The 20870-nt window shown below is 52.2% G+C and overlaps 1 protein-coding gene across 1 annotated transcript in view; it reads left to right on the top strand.

Annotated features, from left to right (window-relative positions):
- Nucleotides 1-20870, top strand: part of Il6r (interleukin 6 receptor) — a 45738-nt gene that overhangs the window by 2470 nt on the left and 22398 nt on the right. The window contains exons 2-3 of the mRNA XM_046421952.2: nucleotides 18583-18819; nucleotides 20666-20789. Of these exons, the coding sequence (XP_046277908.1) occupies nucleotides 18583-18819; nucleotides 20666-20789 (361 nt within the window). The remainder of the gene's footprint in view (nucleotides 1-18582; nucleotides 18820-20665; nucleotides 20790-20870) is intronic.

Raw genomic sequence — 20870 nt, 5'->3', positions numbered from 1 at the left:
GCTGAGCAGAGGGGAAACCTGCCGGCCTGCCTGGGCGTGGAACTCGCAGAGCCCAGAGGCAAGCTTTCCCAGGGTCAGCAGCCATCCCAGGTCCAGGTGCAGCCAGGACTCCTCAGCATCCTTGCCTAGGAGAAGGACCCCGGGCCAGCTGGGTCTCAGGCTTCAGCTCTGACATTCAGGTGTCAGGCTGGAAGCCTGGGCGTGGGTCATTCCAGTTCCCCTCGGTGCAAGAAAATACACAGAACGCCATGCACACCTCTAAGTGTCTCAGAGTCCGGTCAGGACCTCTGAATTTCCTATAGGGCAAACTCTCCCTCCCTCCCTCACCTGTTTGTATCCCTAGGCTCGCCCTCCATCAGTGTTTCTCAGAAGGATTGTTCTGGGTCTAGCCTGAGGTTTGGGGTCTGTGTTGGATGAGTGGAGTCTTGGTAAAACGCTGATTCTCAGCGCCCACCCCAGATTGATGGGTTGATGGACGGGTACTGGGGCTTGAACCCGGAGGAGCTTTGCCATTAACAGGTCTTGCTAGGTTTCTGAGGCTGGTTTTGAACTTGAGATCCTCCTGCCTCAGCCTCCTGAGTTGCTAGTATTACAGGTGTCTGCCACTGTGCCTGGCTCATGCCTAACTTATTAAATACGAATATCAGGGAGTGAGTTCTGAAAAAAAAAATTTTTTTTTTTAAACAAACTGCCCTTCATGATTCTTAGGCACCATCGGGGTTGAGAACATCTGTCTACATGGTGTGATTGAGGAACTGAATAAACGCCCTTCCCCTGCAGCCTCCCAGCTGCCAGAAGTCTGTCCTCACTTTGGCTCTGTCCCTTGTTTATCACTGCAACAAACATTTTTTTTTTTTTTTGAGTCCCTGGAAAGCCCATGAGGCCTCCGTGGGATCAGCCACTCAGACTCCACCCTGAAAGGAGCCTGAAAATGGTCAAGTACAAATCCTGAAGAGGACAGAGAAATGCAGTCTCTTTGACTTGCCTGCTTGGTACCGACTCCTCACAGACAAATTGGCTAGGGAGGTGGCCAGAAAAAAGTGACCCTGTTGGAGGACCACAGTCACCAAGAGCACCAACCTGACTCCATCCCCTCCTCTGGATCCTCAGCAAACAGAGTAAACAGTACTCCCCGCATGGGGAACTTGTAGGGTACCCAGAGCAACCCGGATGCTCACGGCTGCAAGTAGGCAGCTTCCCTCTGCCCACCCTTCCCTCTGCCCACCCTTCCCTCTGCCCACCCTTCCCTCTGCCCACCCTTCCCGACTCTCCACACTTGCATCCAGAGTACTCCCAGTCACCAACTCTAATCCAGGCCCAAAGCTATCTAATATGCTAGCCAGTGGCCATGTGTGGTCATTTAAATTTAAAAGCTAATTAAAATCAAATCAAACGTGGGGCTTAGTGGCATGTGCCTGTAATCCCAGCAACTAGAGAGGCTGAGACAGAATAGCAAGTTTGAGTCCAGCCTCAGCAACTTAGTGAGACCCTGTCCACCCCCACCGTAGAATAAAGTAAAATAAGATAAAATAAAAAAGACTGGGGATGTGACTCAGTGGTTCGATCCCTAGTACCAAAACAAAGCAAAACAAAAAGTTAAACCGAATGAAAAATGTAATTCCTCAGGTGTATTAGCCACATTTCAATGATCAGTGACCACTGTATGGGCAGCCCAGATACAGAGCATTCCCCCGTCAGTGGAAGTTCTACCCGGCAGTCCTGATCTGTGTCTTCTAGAGGTTTCTGTCTGTCCTCCCCCCTTCCCTTCCCCCTGTCTTTCTCTCCTGTCCTCCTCCTTTCTTTCTTGGCACCGGGGATTGAGCCAGGGCCTCATGCTGGACAAGCTCATTCTGCACAGGTAATGGCTGAGCCAGACAGAGAGATCTCTGCCCCACCTGCCAGGTAAAAAGAAGGTAGCCTTGGGCAAGTGACTGAATCTCTCTTGAGACTCCATGTCACCATCTGGAAAATATAAAAAAAAAAATCATACAGCCGGCCCTCTGTACCTACAGGTCCCATATCCAGGGATTCCACCCAAGTACACTGAAAAGTAATGGAAAAAAAACATTGCCCTCATACTGAACACGTACAGATAGTATAGTTCTAACAAGTACGCAGACAGCGTTTACATGGTTAGGAGGGAGGACCTAAAGTGTATGGGAGGATGTGAGCAGGTTATATGTAAATACTTGTCATTTTATAGAAGGGACTTGAGCACTCACAGATTTGGGTATCTGAGGGGGTCCTGGAACTGAGGATGACTGTACTACCTCACAGGGTGGAATGAGGATTAAATGCGCTAAGGAATATTTCAGAAAAGTCCCCAGCACCAAGCAAGTGCAGTGAAGCCAGCTCAGTGGTGCACACCTGCAATCCCAGAGACCTGGGAGGCTGAGGCAGGAGGATCTCAAGTTCAAAGCCAGCCTCAGCAACCTAGTGAGGGCCTAAGCAACACAATGAGACCCTGTCTCAAAACAAAATACAAAAAAAGGTCTGGGGATATTGTGTCTCAGTGGTGAAGCACCCTTGGGTTCAATCCCCAGGCCTAAAATAGAATACAAAAGTAAAAAGAGCTGGGGATACGGCTCAGTGGTAGAGCACCCCTGGGTTCAATCCCCAGGGCTGCAAAAATAAAAACAAAAGTGTAGTTAATCATTTATTCGTTTCAAGATTTATCTTGAGCTCCAATTGTGTTGCAGGCACAATTCTAAGAGTGAGATGCAGAAGTGAACAAAACGGACAGAAATCCCCAGGTTATGCAGCTTCCTTCTAGCGGGGGAAAGAGCAGGATGTAAATTAAAAATATAGTATGATAGCAACTAGTGCCAAGGGGACAAGCCTGGGAGAGAGGGTGGCACTGTGGGTTGGGGACGGTGTGATGCAGAACTGGTATTTTAGGGGACGCCTGGCTGAGGGGTGATGTTTGAGAGAAAGCCTAATGGGAACAGGAAAATATTTAGAGATTTCCTGGGCTCCCGCCTCCCCTGAGACCATCTATCCTTCTCGAGGGCCTCTCATGTTCTGGGGCAGAGGGTTCTGTAGGGATACACAGATGTTCCCCGCCCCAGAGAAGCTGCGGTGTCTCTGAGGACAGAGGCCTCAGCCATTCAGCCCTGTGGACACCAGCTGGGCAGGGATGTGCCAATTGTCACATCATTGACTCTGGGTGAGGTGCAGATCTTTTTTTTGGCAGTACTGGGAACTGATCCCAGGGGTGCTTCACCACGGAGCCACATCCCCAGCCCTTTTTTATTCTATATTTTGAGACAGGGTCTCACTGAGTTGCTTAGGCCCTCACTAAGTTGCTGAGGCTGGCCTTGAACTTGCAATACTCCTAATAGCTAGAATGCAGACAGGCATCTCCACAGCCAGCTCAGAGGGTTTTTGAGGGCTGCAGTGGCCCTGGAAGGCAGAGAAAGACTTTAAGCCTCACCCCTGGGGGTCCTTGGGGAGTGCCTTTTGGGAAGTCAATCTGTGTGCTCCGCCCACTGCCCTTCCCTAGGGATCAGAGATGTCTGAAGTCCCTAGCAGCGGGGAAACCTTGTCTGCTACAGTCCTGGGCTTGGGTTTCACTTTTAACTGAAACTCAGCAGACTACCCTCCTTCCCATCTGCCTCTTGCCAGCTCTGTGCCTGGCTTTGTCCCCATCTGTGTGGCCCTGAGGCCTTGCACCCAGGCTGTCCCCCCAGCAACCTTTCTCCAACTCGCTTCCCTCTCCTCTTCCTAAACTCCTTCCTGAAAGCATCCTTTGGTCTTCCCTGTCTACGTGACAATTGCAGTAAATGCGACAATTTATGAAGTGCTAACTGTATGTAGGAAGTGTGCCAAGCTCTTGTGCCTGCGACCATCTTGATTCTCCTTAACAGCCTTAGGTGGGAGGAACGCAGCACCCTGGCCTGGGTGGGGTGGGCTACAAACCGGACGCACGCAGGTTTTGTGGGAAGGGAGGGTCAGAGGTCAATTTGAGATGAGACCACCTAAAGAGCAGGCTTCCGGAGAGCTGGTACAGGAGGAGGCCTGAGCCTAGGGATGGATGTGGGGCCTCCACAGGTGGATGCTATTTTAAGCCCCGACGCTGGCCGTGATCACCCTGGGCTGGATAATGGGGAAAAGAGGGGGCCTGAGCCTCTTCTGGAGCCACAGGAAGAGGAACCAGCAAGGGGACTTGAGAACATGTGGCCAGTGAAGCAGGAGAGAGATGGGGACAGTTGTGCTCCCAAGAAGAGTGGTTTCTCCCGATGCTGAGCGGTCGGCCGGGGGGACCAAGCTTGATTTAGCAACAGGCAGGTACCTGGTGGTGGCCTTGACCCGGGAAGTTCTGGTGAAAGGGCAGGGACCCAAGGCTGGTGAACAGGAGAATAGGAGAGCCCCAGGTGGTGGCACTCACCTGTGATCCCAGTGACTTAGGAGGCTGAGGCAGGAGGATGGCACATGCAAGACCAGCCTGGGCAATTTGGCAAGACCCTGTTTCAAAATAAAAAAGGGCTGGGGTACGGATCTAAGGTGGAGCACCCTGGCTTCACTCCCCAGTACCCGTCCCTCCAGAAGAAAGTGAAAGAGGGAAAGGAGAACAGGAGGGAAATGGGAAACAGGGGGTAGGGGACGCTCTTGAGGAGGGCAGCTGTCAACGAATGGCGTGTTCATGAGCCAAAGTACGGTGGACTAGGGGGAGGCTGTTTGCTTGTTTTTTTTTTTTTAAAAAGAGTGAAACAGCAGCATGTTACATGCTGATTAAAAGGACCTAATAGAGACTGAAACATTGACAGAGAGGTGACCTTGTATAGGTGAAAAGAAACAGGCTCAGAGAGGTTCAGTAACTGGCTCAAGATCACACATCAAGGAGTGACAGGGGGCTGAGCTTTTTCTACCACATCATGCGTGTTGCCAACAAGCCCTACTCTTCCCAGGGCAGAGGGACAGGGAGGTCGTCTGTCTTCCCGGTGTCCTCACTAGAAACTCACTGCACCCCTTCCTGTTGGTGTGACCAGGACAGCCCCCTCTTGCCCTAGGAAGTACTTATTGCCTTCCCCTCCCCTCTCGCTCTTTTCCCTTGGAACTGGGGAGTGAACCCTGGACACCCAACCACTGAGCTCCATCCCCAGCCCTTTTTTTGTGTTTTATTTAGAGACAGGGTCTCAGCAATTTTTAGGAATTGCTGAGGCTGGCTTTGAACTTGAGATCCTCCTGCCTTAGCCTCCTGAGCTGCTGGGATTACAGGCCTGGCCTCCAGTATTGCAGAAAACCCCAAACTTTCTCTCTCTCTTTCTCTGTTTTGAATTTCATTGCATGGATATACAGAATTTATTTATCTCGTCCCCCACCCTTTAAAATCTTTCTTTTTAGTTGTAGATGGACACAATACCTTTATTTTGTTTATTTATGTGGTGCTGGGGATCAAACCCAGTGCCTCGTGCATGATAGGTGAGTGCTCTACCACCGAGCCACAACCCCAGCCCTCAAGTCCCCTTTTGATGGACATTTAGTTGTTTCCTGCCTTGCTAGACACTGTTGTGGGGATACCATTGCATCCCTCATGTGACATGAGTGCATATCCTGCGGGATAAAGTCCTCAAAGTGGGGTTGATGAGTCAAAAGATACGTGTATGTATATGTGTGCATGTGTGTGTGTGTGTATATATATATATTTGGTCCTGGGGATTGAACCCAGGGGGCACTTAACCACTGACCCACATTCCCAGATCTTTATTTTTTATTTTGAGACAGGGTCTTGCTAGGTTGCTTAGAACCTCGCTAAATTGCTGAGGCTGTTTTTGAACTTGCAATCCTCCTGCCTCAGCCTCTCAAGTTGCGATTTATGATTTTGACTGAGAATAAACGTTGCCCTGATTTATACTCCTAGTGACAATGTGATGACCTCACACCTCTTCCAGTGTGTTATTAAAGTGGTGTCTACCTAGAAAATGGTATCTGGGTGGAATTAATCTGCATTTAATTTATATGAGTGAGACTAGATTTTTTTCCCCACATGTAATAGGCTTTAGCATAATCTATTCATATAATCTACCTGTTCTTTTTTTTTTTTCCTTTGGTACCTGGGATTGAACCCAGGGGCACTTAACCACTGAGCCTCATCCCCGGCCTTTCGTTATTTTTTATTCTGAGACAGGGTCTTGCTAACTTGTTTAGGGTCTCCCTAAATTGCTGAGGCTGGCTTTGAACTCAAGATCCTCTGCCTCAGTCTCTCCAGCCGTTGGGATCACAGGTGTGTGCCACCGCACCCGACTTTCATTTTTTAAAAATCTTTTTCTTATTGTTTATGGGAGCTCCTGATAGATCAAGGGATTCAGTCCTGCTGTAATGAGTTGAGTTGTGGACATTTTTTCAGGTGGTCAGTTGTCTTGTGACTTTACTTTTTGTTAGTTGGGGTCAGTTTTTGCCATGCAGATGTTTGTTTTTGAACTGTAGATGAATTCTTGGCTTCTAGGTCGATAGTGTTTTTTGTTTTTTTGTAGTTGTATATGGGCCGCGTGCCTATATTGTGTTTGTCTATGTTTTTAATGTGGTGCTAAGGGTCGAATGCAGCGCCTTACATGTGCTAGGCAAGCACTCTGCCACTGAGCTACAGCCCCGGCCCAGTTAATAGGTTCTAAAATATTCTCCGTTTCCTTCTGGTGCTTTAAAGTATTATTATTATTTTTAATGTTGTTGTTGCTGTTACTATTTTGTATGGGGGATTGAACCCAGGGATGCTCTACCACTGAGCTCCATCCCCAACCCTTTTTATGGTGAGACGGGTTTCCCAGGCTGGCTTTGACCTTGCCATCCTCCTGCCTCAGCCTCCGAGTCGCTGGGTTATGGGTGTGCACACCCAGTCCTGGCAAAGCAGGGCTTTTACTGGATCATTGGGAAATTCACTGAACTTGACTGCTCTATTCCCCCTGAAGGTCCTTGGGATCAGACCTTCGCCACCACCCCTGGTCCCACACTGTTTCAGATGTGGGTAAGGCTGACCCTCCCATTTCTGTTTTCTCAGAATCTCGCTGGCTCGGTCTCCTTGTTTACTTTCCCATTTGAACTTTAGAATCAACTTGCCGAGTTCAAAGAAAAAAAAAATGTCCTGTTGGTATTTTTATTAGCACAGAGTCAACTTGAGGAATTAGTTGAAGGAGCATGGATTCACTTAGATACTCCAGTGCTGAGTCCCCTCGCTTGAAACAGAACGCGAGATGTGTTACAGCAGAAGTGCAGCAGCCCCGAGAGTCTTCACCAGACCCACAGCCCGAGCCCATCAGAACCAACCCCGTGTGTCCCGGGGGAGAGAGCCACCCCTTGGTTGTGATGTTTAGATGTTGAGTCTTGCTTCCTCCTGTCTGGTGTGGGGGGTGGAGACTGGAGAAGGCAGCGCCCGGTAGGTGGACCTGGTCTGACCCCTCCTTCCATCCTCCAGAAACTGATTATGAGCCAGGTCCTTGTTGCACCCCAAGGCTACCCTGAGAGATGGAGAGATAAGCCTCACGTGGTGTCCCCTGGGAAGGCAGAGGGCTGTGGAATAAACACGAACCAGGAGTCCAGGGCCCGGAGTCCAGCCTGGCCGCGTGACACACTGGTGGTACAACTTTTGGGACCTTTTCCCTCCTCTTCTATAGAAATGAGCAGCTTCACTGGGCACGGTGGTGCACGCCTGTCAACCCCAGCGGCTCAGGAGGCTGAAGCAGGAGGATTGCAAGTTCAAAGCCAGCCTCAGCAACTTAGCAAGGCTCTAAGCAACTCAGTGAAGACCTGTTTTAAAATACAAAAAGAGTTGGGGAAGTGGCTCAGTGGTAGAGTGCCCCTGGGATCCCTAGTACCAAAAAAGGAAGCAAGACAGGGAGGGAGGAAGGAAGGAGCTTCAGTTAGACACAATGGCACCCACTTGTAACTCCAGCAACCCAGGAGGCTGAGGCAGGAGGATCACAAGTTCAAGGCCAGCCTCTGCAATTTAACAAGACATTGTTCAAAATCAAAAGAACTGGGGGATGTAGCTTAGTGGTAGAGCACCCTGGATTCCTTCCCTGATACTGGGGTGGGGGTGGGAAGAAAGGAAGGGGCAGCAGCTTGGTCTGAACCCTCCCTAGGGCCCTCTCCATCTTCACATAGCCACCCACCCTTAGCGCTGAGCACACATCCCTGACTGCTGCTCTTCCTCTCTGTCTGGACCACAGCCCCTGCGCCTCTCTGCAGCCCCGTCCAGTCCTGCTGTTAATCTCCGTGTATCTTAATCTCCTCCGGGGGTTAGCTGGGGGTGGGGTTGGATTGTTTGCCCTCCTCAGATACCCTTTCCTTTAATTACTTTATAATCTCTGAGAGGGATCCAGGGCGGACCTTCTTGGCCTGGGGCCACGTAATGTGTCTGGTGCTGCCTGGGGAGGGGTGCGTGTCTTCCCCTCAAGAAGCAATTGGGGGCACGTGTGGGCTACCTTTTTATGGGTCCTAAGGAGCCTCCCCCCAGGCCTTCTCTGGCAATCAGCGGGGCAGATGGAGCGGAAGGCTGAGCCAAGGTAAATACTGCCTGCGCCAAACACCAGACAAACACCGGCAGGTACAAGAGGTACAGACACATTAGGGCAGGGTGGGGAGGCTCCTGCCAGGGGAGCCATCTCTCTGAGAAGACGGTTTGGACAAACTGGGCTGCGAGCCAGGTTAGAGAGGGACACAGTCCAGAGCCTGGAAGCCCCGCAGTCTCGCCTGTCCTGGATGACATCTTGGGATCTCAGGGAGAAGTGACCCAGGGATGGAAGGACCCGGGAGGGAGGGAGATGGAGTCAGAGGTGGTGGTGCCTCTTTGATTTCTTTGGTGCTGAGGATAGAACCCAGGGGTGCTTCACCTCTGACCACATCCCCAGCCCTTTTGAAATTTTATTTAGAGACAGGGTCTTGCTCAGTTGCTTAGGGCCTTGCAGAATTGCTGAGGCTGGCTTTGAACTCACGATCCTCCGGCCTCAGCCTCCTGAGCCACTGCACCCAGACAGTGGTGCTTTTAAGATGACTCAGCATTCAAATGCTGTTCGTATGGGGTCAGGGAGAAAACTCAAGGCGTGACTCCGCACTCCCTAGATCCCCGGCCTTACTAGGGGTGGCCGGCTGTAAGGAGGAGACCCGCTCCCCTTTATGCAAACCCCTCAGATCCCAGGGCTCCTTTTCCCAGGACTCTGTGAAGTCTCAGAAGGTGTAGGGCGAGCAGGGGAGGGGAGAGGGAACGAGTCGGTGGAGAGAGGTGGGTGGGCACCCCTGAAGAAGGGAACTGGGGAGGGGTAGAGAGAGGTGACCTGGGCCAGTCCCTTCACTTCTCTGATCTGTGCCTCCCTGTACAGTGGGGATGCGCCTCCCTCCCTCTCAGTGCTGCTGTGAGGAGACTCTTGGGTAAGGGCCTGGCCCGCGGGGTGAGTGCTCTATGATGATGGTTCTGACTATTATCGCAGTAGAACCTCCGAGACCGATTTCAGCCCTTAGATGGAGAATGCAAGGAGAGGTGACCGAGAACACGGGGGACCTGTCCTAGCCTGTGTGGGACCGCAGTCTGCATTGCTTTCCATTTGGACCTGGGCTGCCCACATTCTCCTAGCAACCTCTGGACATCCACCTCCTTTCCGATCAAGGCCCCAAGCGCTGAGAGGGGACCTTTAATTCTTGCATGACCCAGTCTGAAACTCTGTGCTTCTGAAACCTGAGAGACGGGAGGCCATCCTGGGCTGACAGCTGGACCCCGTGTGCCTGCTAAGGAACGGCTGTGAGACGGGATTAACAGGCGCGAGTTAAGCCTGTGTCCTCGGTGGCCGGCCAGGCAGGCGGCCTGTGCACTGCTTACATAAATGGGGCCAGGAAGCTGAACTTGTTTTTTCTGGCAAGAGCAAGGGTGTGCTGCAAGAGAATTGAGAAATCGGTTTCTCGTGGGCCTGTTTTTCTCAGGTTATTGACATTTGCCAGTTTACATGGAGAGGGGAAAAGAAAATTAGAGCAACAACAAAGCCATTTGGGTTTCTAGCACCCAAACTTGGTCCTAATGGGGGAAGAACCCCACTTCCCAAGAGCTGTGCTGCAAGGTCCCTGCTCCAGGGGTGTCCCGCGTGGGCAGGGATTTGTGGGATTGCTGGCTGGGATCTAATAGGATCTACGCTCTCCTTCCCTTGAGGAATGGGAGGCAGGGGAGGTGGTGGGAATTTCTCTGCCCTGGAGCTCTCCAGAGAGAGAAATGTGTTTGTCTCAGGGCCCTGGGATGACCTGGCCCCATCCCTCTCCCCGGGTCCTCACCAATTACAATAGTATGTTCATAGATTGAGTCTGTGTTGCAAGGTGGCATTGTCCGGGGTAAGCAGGCGTGCTTCCTGCCCTGGGAGCTAATGATGTGAGACCGTGGGATGCTGAGACGGCAGGAGTAGGGGCTGGTGGGGACCTCCAACCTCAGTCTGAACCTGCATTTTTCAGAAAAGGTGAAAAGTGGGCTCTGCCAGGGGCAGTGACGTGCCCACAGCTGCCTGCCAGTCCTGGGCAAGACCAGGAATAGAATTCGGTCTCCTGATGGTGCAGGAGTGCATCAGGCTGCCTCGTGCTCTGAGATGTGCAGTATAGGAGAAGAGCAGAGCCGGGGAGGCCTCCAGTTGGTCAGGGACTAAATGCAAAGTGCACTGGAAGATTGAAAAGGCACTTGGGGCCAGGTGTGCTGGTGCACGCCTGTCATCCCTGCAGCTTGGGAGGCTGAGGCAGGAGGATCCTGAGTTCAGAGCCAGCCTCAGCAACTTAGGGAGGCCCTAAGCAACTTAGCAAGACCCTGTCTCCAAATAAGATATAAAGAAGGGCTGGGGGTGTGGCTCAGGGGGTGTGGCTCTCTCCTTTTCTGATCTGACCCTCAGGAAGGGACTTTGTTTTCTCTGCTGGAACCTGGGATAATGCTCCCTTCCTGCTTCTGACTGGTCTTGGCAGGAAAAGAAGGACTCGAAATCCTTGGTGGCCCCCTCCTCTCTCCTGGCTCCCGGGTGCTTTCTGATGCCTAGGAGCTGGGGTGGGGGACAGCTGATTCATTCTTAAGGTGATTGGGAGAGACTCAGAAGCAAGGAACAGCGCCATCTCCCATCCTGGAGGCTGGGACAGGAGGTGGGAGGGCGATGGGGCCTCCTTCCGCCTCCAGAGCCAGGACTGATCCCCTTGGAGGATGCTCACACCCTCCCTGCTGTCTTGTGGGTCAAACCTCCTTCCTTACTGTGCTTTAGATACTTCAGACCCCAATCCTTCCCAAATTCTTCACTTTTTTTTTTTTTTTTGATACCAGGGCACTTAACTACTGAGCCACATCCCCAGCCCTTTTTGTATTTTATTGAGAGACAGGGTCTCACTGAGTTGCCTGGGGCCTCGCTAAATTGCTGAGGCTGGCTTTGAACTTGCCATCTCCTGCCTCAGCCTCCTGAGCCGCTGGGATTACAGGTGTGCCGCCCTGTGGCTCCAGGACTCTTCATTTTCTGATACCTTTGCGTGTTCTGTTCACTCCTTGAAATGCCATTCCCAGCAGCCACACTCTCCAGGCTCCCATCATTTCCCAAGGTCATGTCTCGTTTCCCCTTTTAGAATGATGTGTCCTCCTTCTTACCTCCCTCAATACCTCAGGATCATTTATTTCAGAATAGCCTGAATCATAGGTGATTTTAAGTCCTCCACAGGGGTCTGTGGATGTTAAACAAAATAAAATATGGAAAGGTGGCGCAGAGCCAGCACAGAGTACATTTTCAGTGACAACATGTGGATTTTCTTCATGATCTGACTTAAACTATACTTCCAAGATCCTTCACAGTCGGATAAATGCTGATGGAAGGATTGAAACTGAGTTAAAAGCTCTAGAAGCCACTGTAATGAATAATGAGAATGAGCCCCTGCTCTTGATGCAGGTGAGGAACAGAAATTCTTGATTTCTTAAGCTGGGGACAGGCACAGGCTTGCCATCGGTCCTGAAAGCCTGGGCATTTGCTCAAGGGCGGATGCTGAGCTGTGCGCAGGATCCCAGCTTGTGCCGCACCTGCCTGCCCTGCGCCAGGGCCACCGCCAGGTTGGGTGGGAGCACCCGGCTGCTGGGGCACGTCCTGCAGGGAAGCAGGCTCCTGGGAGCACGTGGCCACTACGGGTCTCTTCCTTTGACCGGCTGCTCTGGTGGGGCCTACCAGGGAGGGTCCTGGTGGGGACCAGGGAGCAGAGATAAAGACAGATGGGAGGAGTCAGGATGAGCCCACAGACGGTTCCTGGTGCCCATCAGGGGGTCAGGCCTGCGGGGGGGGGGGGGGGGGGGGGGGGGGAGGGACGTGCACAGGACAGTCACATCCAGGAAGCGACCAGCGCTGGGTGGGGGCTCTGCGATCTGAAAGTGTCCCAGAAGCTGTTTGTCTTGAAAATCTACCTTTTCCCCAGAGGCCCTGCACTCTGCGACCTCCTCTGGTGTGTAACAACCCAGGCCCAAGTCTTTGCTTTTAGAACACACACACACACACACACACACATACACACCTGTAGACCCCATGTGTCGTGTGCATATCTATGGACACGCTTTTTTTCCCATTGTAAGAGTCATATACGCTGGGCATGGTGCGGCGCCACACGTCTGCAGTCTAGCCACTCAGGAGGCTGAGGCAGGGGGATCCCATGTTCGAGGCGGCCTCATCAACTTTGCAAGACTCTGTCTCAAAATAAGATGTCTTTAAAATTAAATAAAAAAATAAAAGGGATTGAACATGTAAAGGGCCCCTGGGTTCAACCCCTAGTACCCCCCCCAAATAAAAAGAAAAGAAAAAAGAAAAAGAAAACAAAGAAAGAAAAAAGAAAAAGAAGAAAATATTAATGTAAGCATCTTGTAGAAAAATTTAAAACTACAGAAAAGCCAGGTGTGGTGGCATGTGCCTGTAATGTCATCTACTCAGGAGGCTGCGGCCGGGGAATTGAAGACCCACCTGGGCAGCCTAGTGAGACCCACAACTCAGAAAAATAGATTAATAAACAAATAAATAATGAAACAGCAGAAATCTAAAAGGAAGAGAAGGAAATTACCCCTAGTAAAAGCAGAAAAATTTAAAAATTGAAATCAGAATTCCCCAAACAAATAAACCAAAGCAATCATCCCTGTTCCCACATTTGGAGAGGAGGGCACAGGTCCGAGGGCCACCTTCCATGCCCATCACTTCCCGCCCTCACATCTGCTCCTGGGGCTGGCTGTTGCTTGACAGCAGGACCCAGTGTCCCCGGGGCGTTGGGTCAGGAGGCAGGGGGCGGGGCGCGGGGCGGGAAGGCTGCGCTGCCCTCTGACTTGAGCTGGAGGGCTTCCCTATGGTCTCTCGTCTGAGAGTCTGTCTTAGAGTCATCCTGTCTGCAGTGCTCTTAAGAGCAGAGTTAACGCAGCCTTGTTTACAGGTTCCAGAGGAAAATGTTTTGAAGCAGAATTGTGATAGCAATACTTGCCAATGGGTGGTTTATAGTTAATCATTCCCTATTAAAAAAAAAAAGTGACTCAGTTTTAAAGATTCAGAAAACCATTACTCAAGTTCCTTGGCAGAGGAAATGGCCATTATGTCACTCCCTGCAGCTCTGCTTTTGTGGAAGAGAAAAAAAAAGTCTTTTTATTTGGTGTTTCTCCGAGCTGCTCAAATGCTTTGGCCCTTGTTAGCAAGCTGAGGACAGAACAGCTCCTGCCATTGTTGAGAAGTCCCACTCAACAGGCAAGAGCTGCCATCTGAGCTGGGCTTGGGAAGTGACCAGGGACGTCTTTCCTGGAACCGGCAAAGGCACACGCAGAAAGGGTCTCCTTTGGCCTCTAGGTTCATTTTCCTGCCTCCGCGTCTGCTGCTTGTGAGAAGCTCACTTCTCTGGTCTCCCGCGGGGGGCCGTCCACTGCACAGCCCAAGAGGCGCCACCCGGCCACTAGGGAACCGTGCCTCTGGGACTTGCTAGCGTGAAGACCCTGTCCCTGTGGGCACCTCTTAGGTACCCTGTGTGAAACAAACACTTATTAAGCACCCACTGAGTTCTCTGATGTGCAGCCAGGTGGAATTTACAGGCTTGTGGTCACGGGGGTGGGGGGGGGTGGGGACCTGTGTATACAGTCCCACATCACTTAATGATGGGGACACATTCCGAGAAATGTGTCTTCAGGTGATCTTGTCGTGTGAACTTTCTAGAGTTACACAGACCTGCGGGGTGTAAGTCAAGCATTTGATGTGGCCTCTTGATACCATCGAGGGGTACAGTAAACAGACTGAGAGGCTGCGTGGGGGTCACACTGTTGCTCTGCAGTAGGTTCTGTTTAACAAGCAGGAGTACACTCTACAATAACTAGAAAAATGTATCGTTTAGTAAATACGTAGACCAGAGACACAGTTGTTGTTTGCTTATTTATTTATTTATGTTTTGTGATACTGGAGATTAAGCCCAGGGTTTTTTTAGATGTTGGTGGACCTTGATTTTATTCATTTATTTATATGCAGTGCTGAGGATCGAACCCAGTGTCTCACACATGCTAGGCAAGCGCATGACCACTGAGCCACAACCCCAGCCCCCCAGGGGTGTTTTACTCTTGAGTTACATTCTCAGCCCCTAGTTTTGTTGTTGTTGTTTGTTTGTTTTTTAAATCAGGGTCTCACTGGGTTGCTGGCCTCCAGTGGCTATCCACTGGCCTCCAATGGCTATCCTCCTGCCTCAGCCTCCTGAAGCTGGGATTAGAGGCGGGCATCACCACACCTAACATTAATTATCATTATTAAGTATCATTTACTGTACATAATTGTATGTCACACACACACACACACACACACACACACAGGCTAAACTGGCTACTTGAGGGTGATGAAGCAGGATGAGCCGCTGGTCCTGAGGCCCAGAGTCCATGCTTCGTGAGCTTGAATATGGTGTTCAGTCACCGGGTACTGGTCAGTCATCTCTGGCTTGATCTCCCTCGGGCTGACTGTCTGTAAACATGCTGCCCACCGGTTCTGGCAGGACGGTGGTGGCCGGGAGGTGCACCTTCCCCACCTGGGGCCTCTCGTGGGAGGCGGCGCGTATGTGCACCAGCAGCGGGTGGCTCCTTGCTGACCCCTGCCTCGCCCGCCCGAGGCGCACAGGGCGCCAGCTGCCGGTGGGACGCATCCTCCGGCCACAGGTGAAGGTGGGACAGGTTCCTTCTGTGGCCCCCTCCCGCTGCCTCGCAGCTTCCTGAACGGGCTGGACCCTCTTTTACCCCCGGTGCCGGGGTGGAGGCCGGGCCTGGGGGTGCCAGGGAGGCTGCCATCCTGAGCTCCCAGCCCCTGGGCAAGGTGGGATAGGATGGACCCCGTTAGGGCCTCACACCAACGTCACCCGGGCACCACCAGAAACACCTGTGCCCGCTGTGACGTCTCGGGGTACCGTCCAAGGGTCTGACCCGCACATTGGCCCACGCCTGGAATCCCAGCGGCTCGGGAGGCTGAGGCAGGAGGATCAAGAGTTCAAAGCCAGCCTCAGCAACTCAGCGAGACCCTGTCTCTAAATAAAATATAAAAAGGGTGAGGATGTGGCTCAGTGGTTAAGCACCCCTGGGTTCAATCCCTGGTACCAAAAAAAAAAAAAAGTCCTGTGGGCCCATCACTGTATTCCCCAGTGTGAGGTTGGCTGAAGATCCTTCTGTGATTCAGAGCAGCGCCCTGAGAAAAGTGTCCGTGAAAGGATGAGCTATCCATGGTTCTTTCTTTTTTTTTGGTCCTGGGGATGGAACCCAGGAGTGCTGAACCATGGAGCCACATCCCCAGCTTTTTAAAAAATATTGTGTTTAGAGGCAGGGTCTCGCTAAGTTCCTGAGGCTGGCTTTGAACTCGAGATCCTCCTGCCTCAGCCTCCTGAGCTGCTGGGATTACAGATGTGCACCAGTCAGGCTGTGCGTGACTCCTTCCTTGGACTTTTAGGCAAACTGTATACAAACGGTGCTCATTGTGTGTTGGCGCTCCTAGGCTGTCTGTGACTGTGGATATCCACTTTCCAGCTGATGGAGGGTTGTTGCTAGCCTTGCAGTGGGGCCACCCCCAGCAAACCATCCTTTTTGATAGCGTCTCCGTCCATCATGAGTTTGAGGTGCTTCTTCAACTGCATAATCTGTGCAGGAACTTGATGTCCATGATAGGTTTCATCCTTACGGCTGCTTTATCTGATGGAAAACAGGGAAGTGAAAAGATGGCTAGTGATAGGGAGGGTCAGTGGGTCTTCTAAACCTCATTCAGTCACAGATAGAAATCTGTACGTGACCGGACGTGGCAAGCTGTCACCTTCCTCAGGCTCCCATTGGATCCTCTAAGGGCAAGGTACCCAGTCATGTCCTCTTCGCTGATGCCTGGCTTCCGGGGGCTCCTGGATGTTGGTTGCATGTAGGACGGAGAGAGGGGGCCTCCCTTGCCCACTGTGGAGCAAGAGGAGTCCAGAGGGGGTCACAGGAACCCGCCCAAACTTGCTCGGCTACACCGTGACGTGCACTTAGCTCTCTCTTCCAGCAGCCAGGGCTCTTGTGGTAGGGAGATAAAACCTTGGGTGAGTGGCCGCCACCTGTCCTGGCTGTCCATCTGTCCTTTCCCTGCCAGCCGAGGAGAAGAGGGTGCCAGGGCGGAGGAATTTGGCTCCAAGTGGTGAATTGAGAGGAAAGTTGAAAGGCGTTTGTGCAGCTAGGCAGGGCCCGACGCCAGGCAGAAGCTGTCTCTGCCTCTGGATGCCTGTGTCCCTAGTCCCTGGACTATGGCCTGCGTCTTATAGGGACAGCCAGACTCCTTGGCCTGGGGCTAGAAGCCCCCTGGGAGTCACGGGTCCTTATGCCCTCTTTCCTGGGGGCCATCTCTGGTGGGCTGGGAGGAAGGACAGGCTCCACGCAGGAGATGACGAACTCTTCCCCAGCAAAAAGGTTTCACAGATCAAAGAGACACTTGTGCTTGTCCCCAGACCCAGGAGCATGGGCAGGGAGGTGACATCAGGTGTTTGGCCTTTCTGACATCCCTGGTCAGATTTATTGCCGCTGTTTGCTAACACGTAGTTCTACCCTTGGTTTAAGGATCAGGTGGGCTTAATAGGAGAACCGGCTGTGTCCCCGCCCCATTTCCTCAGCTGGTCGGACTGATTTAACTGATTGGTTAATAACTGAGTGCAAGGTGGCTGGGATAATTTTTATCTTAGATTCTGTGAATCTATAACCTGTCCTAAAGCTGGACTAGAAAAAAAGTATTTGTTCCGCTAACCTTTAATCCCCTTTCTCTTGAGTAGTCGCACACACAATATTTTTCAAGGGGTGGGTGATGTACTTTGTCTTTTTGACTTTCCAATAACTTTTTCTTGGATCCCTAGAATAAAAACAGCATCACCACAAATGTTTAGTAGAGAGGTGTCGGGGACCAGAGGAAGTGTGGGACACACCGTCAGACCCCTGGTTCACATCCTGGGTGTGCCTCTATCTTACGGGTGATCTCGGGCGAGTCTCCTGATTCTCCTGGGCCTCAGTTACCATTTATAAAGTAGACCCTGAAGACCCTGTGATTTTGAGACTTCCTTCAGACCTGTGTGTGCCGGGAGCCCTGCTGGTGCCGTTCATCCCTAGGTGTATTCATCCATTCACTCAAGGGCTCTGTGTGTGCAGGCAGTGTTCCCAGAGCTGGACCATAACAGAGCGCCCACCAGGCTCGGTGGCCCGCGCCTATAATCCCTGAGGCTGAGGAAGGTAGATTGCAAGTTCGAGGCCAGCCTTAGTAACTTAGCAAGACTCTGTCTGAAAATAAAAAGTAAAAAGGGCTGGGGGTGTAGCTACGTGGTAGAGCGTGCCTCCCGGGGTCAGGACCTTCACAAACAAACAACACAACACAACAGGGGCCTCATCTTGTGGTGCTTGGAGTCTTGGGGGAGACAGACTGGGAATGGGTAGTTGCACGGCAGTTGGGATAGGTGACGCGGTGGAGAGGCCTAATCTAGCGAGAGGGACAGGGAGGGCTTTGGGGTAAGGGGTACTTAATGCTGAGATCAGAAATAGGGGACTTTGTCATGGGGATGGGGCAGGGGAGGAGCCAGTGTGAGAAGAGCACTGTCTTGGGGACAGTGTAGCCCTTGAAGGGTCTCCTTTTCTCTTTCTTTCTCCTCCTTCTCCATCTTTTTTTTTTGGTATGAGGGAGTGGACCCAAGGGAGCTTAACCACTGAGCCACATCCCCAGCCCTTTTAATATTTTCTTTAGAGACAGGGTCTCGCTGAGTTGCTCAGGGCCTCGTTAGGTTGCTGAGGCTGGCTTTGAACTCGTGATCCTCCTGCCTCAGCCTCCTGAGCCCCTGGGATGACAGGAGTGGGCCACCGCCCCTGGCCCCTTGAAGGGCTGTGCTGTGTGGTGTTGTGTTGTGTTTGTTTGTTTGTGTGTTTGTTTTACCAGGGGAGTGGGATGGCTAGATTGTGGCTTGAGAAGGCTCACTCTGGCAGCGGGGGGGTGGCCAGTGTCCTTATCCGGGCAGAGGTGTCCTGGACGGTGACAGATTCCAGAGTTGGTCAGTACTGAAGCCTCTGTGGCTTCCCTAGGCCACGAAGCAGTCCCGTTTCAGGGTGCTGTGGCTCACTGAGTGTTCTCCCTCCCCCAGAGACGGCCGGTGACGTGCTGAGGAGCCTGCCAGGGGCCAGCGTCACCCTGACCTGCCCCGGGGAGGACCTGGGGGCCAACGCCACCGTCCAGTGGGTGCTCACTGGCTCACAGCACAGGAGCTGGGCCAGTGTAGGAAGGAGGCTGCTTCTGAGGTCGGTGCGCTTCCACGACTCTGGGAACTACTCGTGCTCCCTGGACGGCCACCCGGCTGGGACTGTGCAGTTGCTGGTGGACGGTGAGTGTCCTCGGGGCTCTTGATAGCCCGGCTCTGCGCCTTCTAGGAAGACTCCTTGCTTGGTCCTTTAAACTCCTGTTATTTCCTTGGCCCAAGAATTCTGGGGAAGTGCCGCGGTCTGGCTGGGCACAAAATCACGAGCCACTCAAGCAGGAACAAACTTTATTTTTGAAACTGCGGCCAATGCCCCGTATGCTCCCGGGAAGATTGCCCACGGACCCACGTGGCGTTCTCCCAGACCCCCACAGGAAGTCCCTCCTCCGGAATTCCCTCCTACCGCACTTCCCCAACCAATGGGAACTCTCCAGGAGTCCCGTAGCAGGCCGAGGTGGACAGCAGGGGTCCAATATCCATATGAACGCAGATCTTAACGTAATCATATCATCTCAATGGCTTGCTGGCGTCACCTTTCAACCAAAAATGCCATGCATCATACTACTTGGCTGTGGCTCTTAGCAGGGAAGGGCTCCCTGATGTCTCTCGGTGCCACTGGAGGAAGTTCCCGCTGAGGAGGCATCTGGCTGGTGGAGAGCACTGTCTGTCTGTCCTGCCAGTGGACTCTTGCCAGCGTGGGGCCCAGAGCCAGACAGCCTGGATTCGAGTCTTCCTCCTTCACGTACAGCTTGACTTCGGCTCCTCAGATTTCTCTGGCAAAATCAAGTAAATTTTCTGACCTTAGAGTGTTTCAAAGGTGAAATGGAGTGTTGGGTTGTGGCCGACACCTGTAAGGTAACTCGGGAGGACAGCAAGTTGGAGGCCAGCCTGGGCAACTATGGAAACCCCGTCTCCAAATAGATCACAAAAAGAGTAGGGGATGTATCTCGGGGCAGAGTGCCGGGTTCAATCCCAGCACCAAAAGAAAAAAGAAAGAAAAAGATGAAGCAAGAACACTCCCGCAGACGCTGACTGCTCTCACAAAGCAGCTCTCCTGACTTTCAGAATTAGCTCCTTCCGCTGGGCGCGGTGGTGCTGCCTGTAACCCAAGCTGCTCGGGAGGCTGAGGCAGGAGGATCACGAGGTCAAAGTCAGCCTCAGCAACTTAGTGATACCTTAAAGCAACTTAGCCAGACCCTGTCTCTAAATAAATTAAAAGGCTGGGGGTGTGGCTCCGTGGGTAAGCGCCTTTGGGTTCAATCCCCAGCACCAAGAAAGCAAAACCCAAAGCCTCCTTTTCACATCCAGATGAAGACTTCACCCAGCCAGTGCCCTGTGCTAGGGCCCTGTGCTAGGGCCTTCCTTGTTTCTCAAGTAGTCCTCCCACCAACCCTGGGAAGGAGGGCGGCATTTATCACCATTATTATTATCATCAGGTCATCTTACAGGTAAGGAAACTGAAGAGAGGCTGGGACTTACCCACAACCAGGTCTTCGTGATTCCAAAATCCCTATTTTTTTTTTTTAATTTGGACAGAAGGTTCAAAGGTGGCGTCTCCCTTCCCTTGCCTAGGATCCTTTATCCAGTTTGACAAACAGGACTTTCATATTTTAATTTTATAGCCTCAGCTAGGCAGGGTGGTGCACACCTGGAATCCCAGTGGTTTGGGAGGCTGAGGCAGGAGGATTGCAGCGTTGAGGCCTGCCTCAGAAACTCAGAGAGACTCTGTCTCAAAATAAAAAGAGCTGGAGATGTAGCTCACTGATAAAGCACCCCTCAATTCAATCCCTAGTACTGCCCCAGCCCCCCCCCCAAAAAAAAAATACTTGTCATCCATTGGAATATCTGTGTGAGTCTGAGTTTTAGCTGCAGAGTGGCCAATCCCCTCAGCAGGGAGGCTGTGCACACCTGTGAGGTCAGGCGTCTCAGGGGAAGCCCTGCGGCTCCTCAACCTGCTGTTCTCTCCTTCCAGTTCCTCCCGAGGAGCCCCGGCTTTCCTGCTCACGAAGGAGCCTCCTCAGCAGCGTGGTCTGCGAGTGGAGTCCTCGGAACCCCCCGTCCCCCACCACCAGGGCTGTGCTGCTGGTGAAGAAGCTGTAAGTAGCCTGGGCTGGGCTGGGTGTGTGCTCCTTCTCACCCGGGTCCCCAAGCCGAGGTGAGCTCGCACAGGAAGGCAG

Source organism: Marmota monax, unplaced genomic scaffold, assembly GCF_021218885.2.
Source record: "Marmota monax isolate L192 unplaced genomic scaffold, Marmota_monax_Labrador192_F-V1.1 WCK01_AAM20220418_F8-fsc00108, whole genome shotgun sequence".
Taxonomy (NCBI): domain Eukaryota; kingdom Metazoa; phylum Chordata; class Mammalia; order Rodentia; family Sciuridae; genus Marmota; species Marmota monax.
This window is presented reverse-complemented; position numbering and strand designations above follow the sequence as displayed.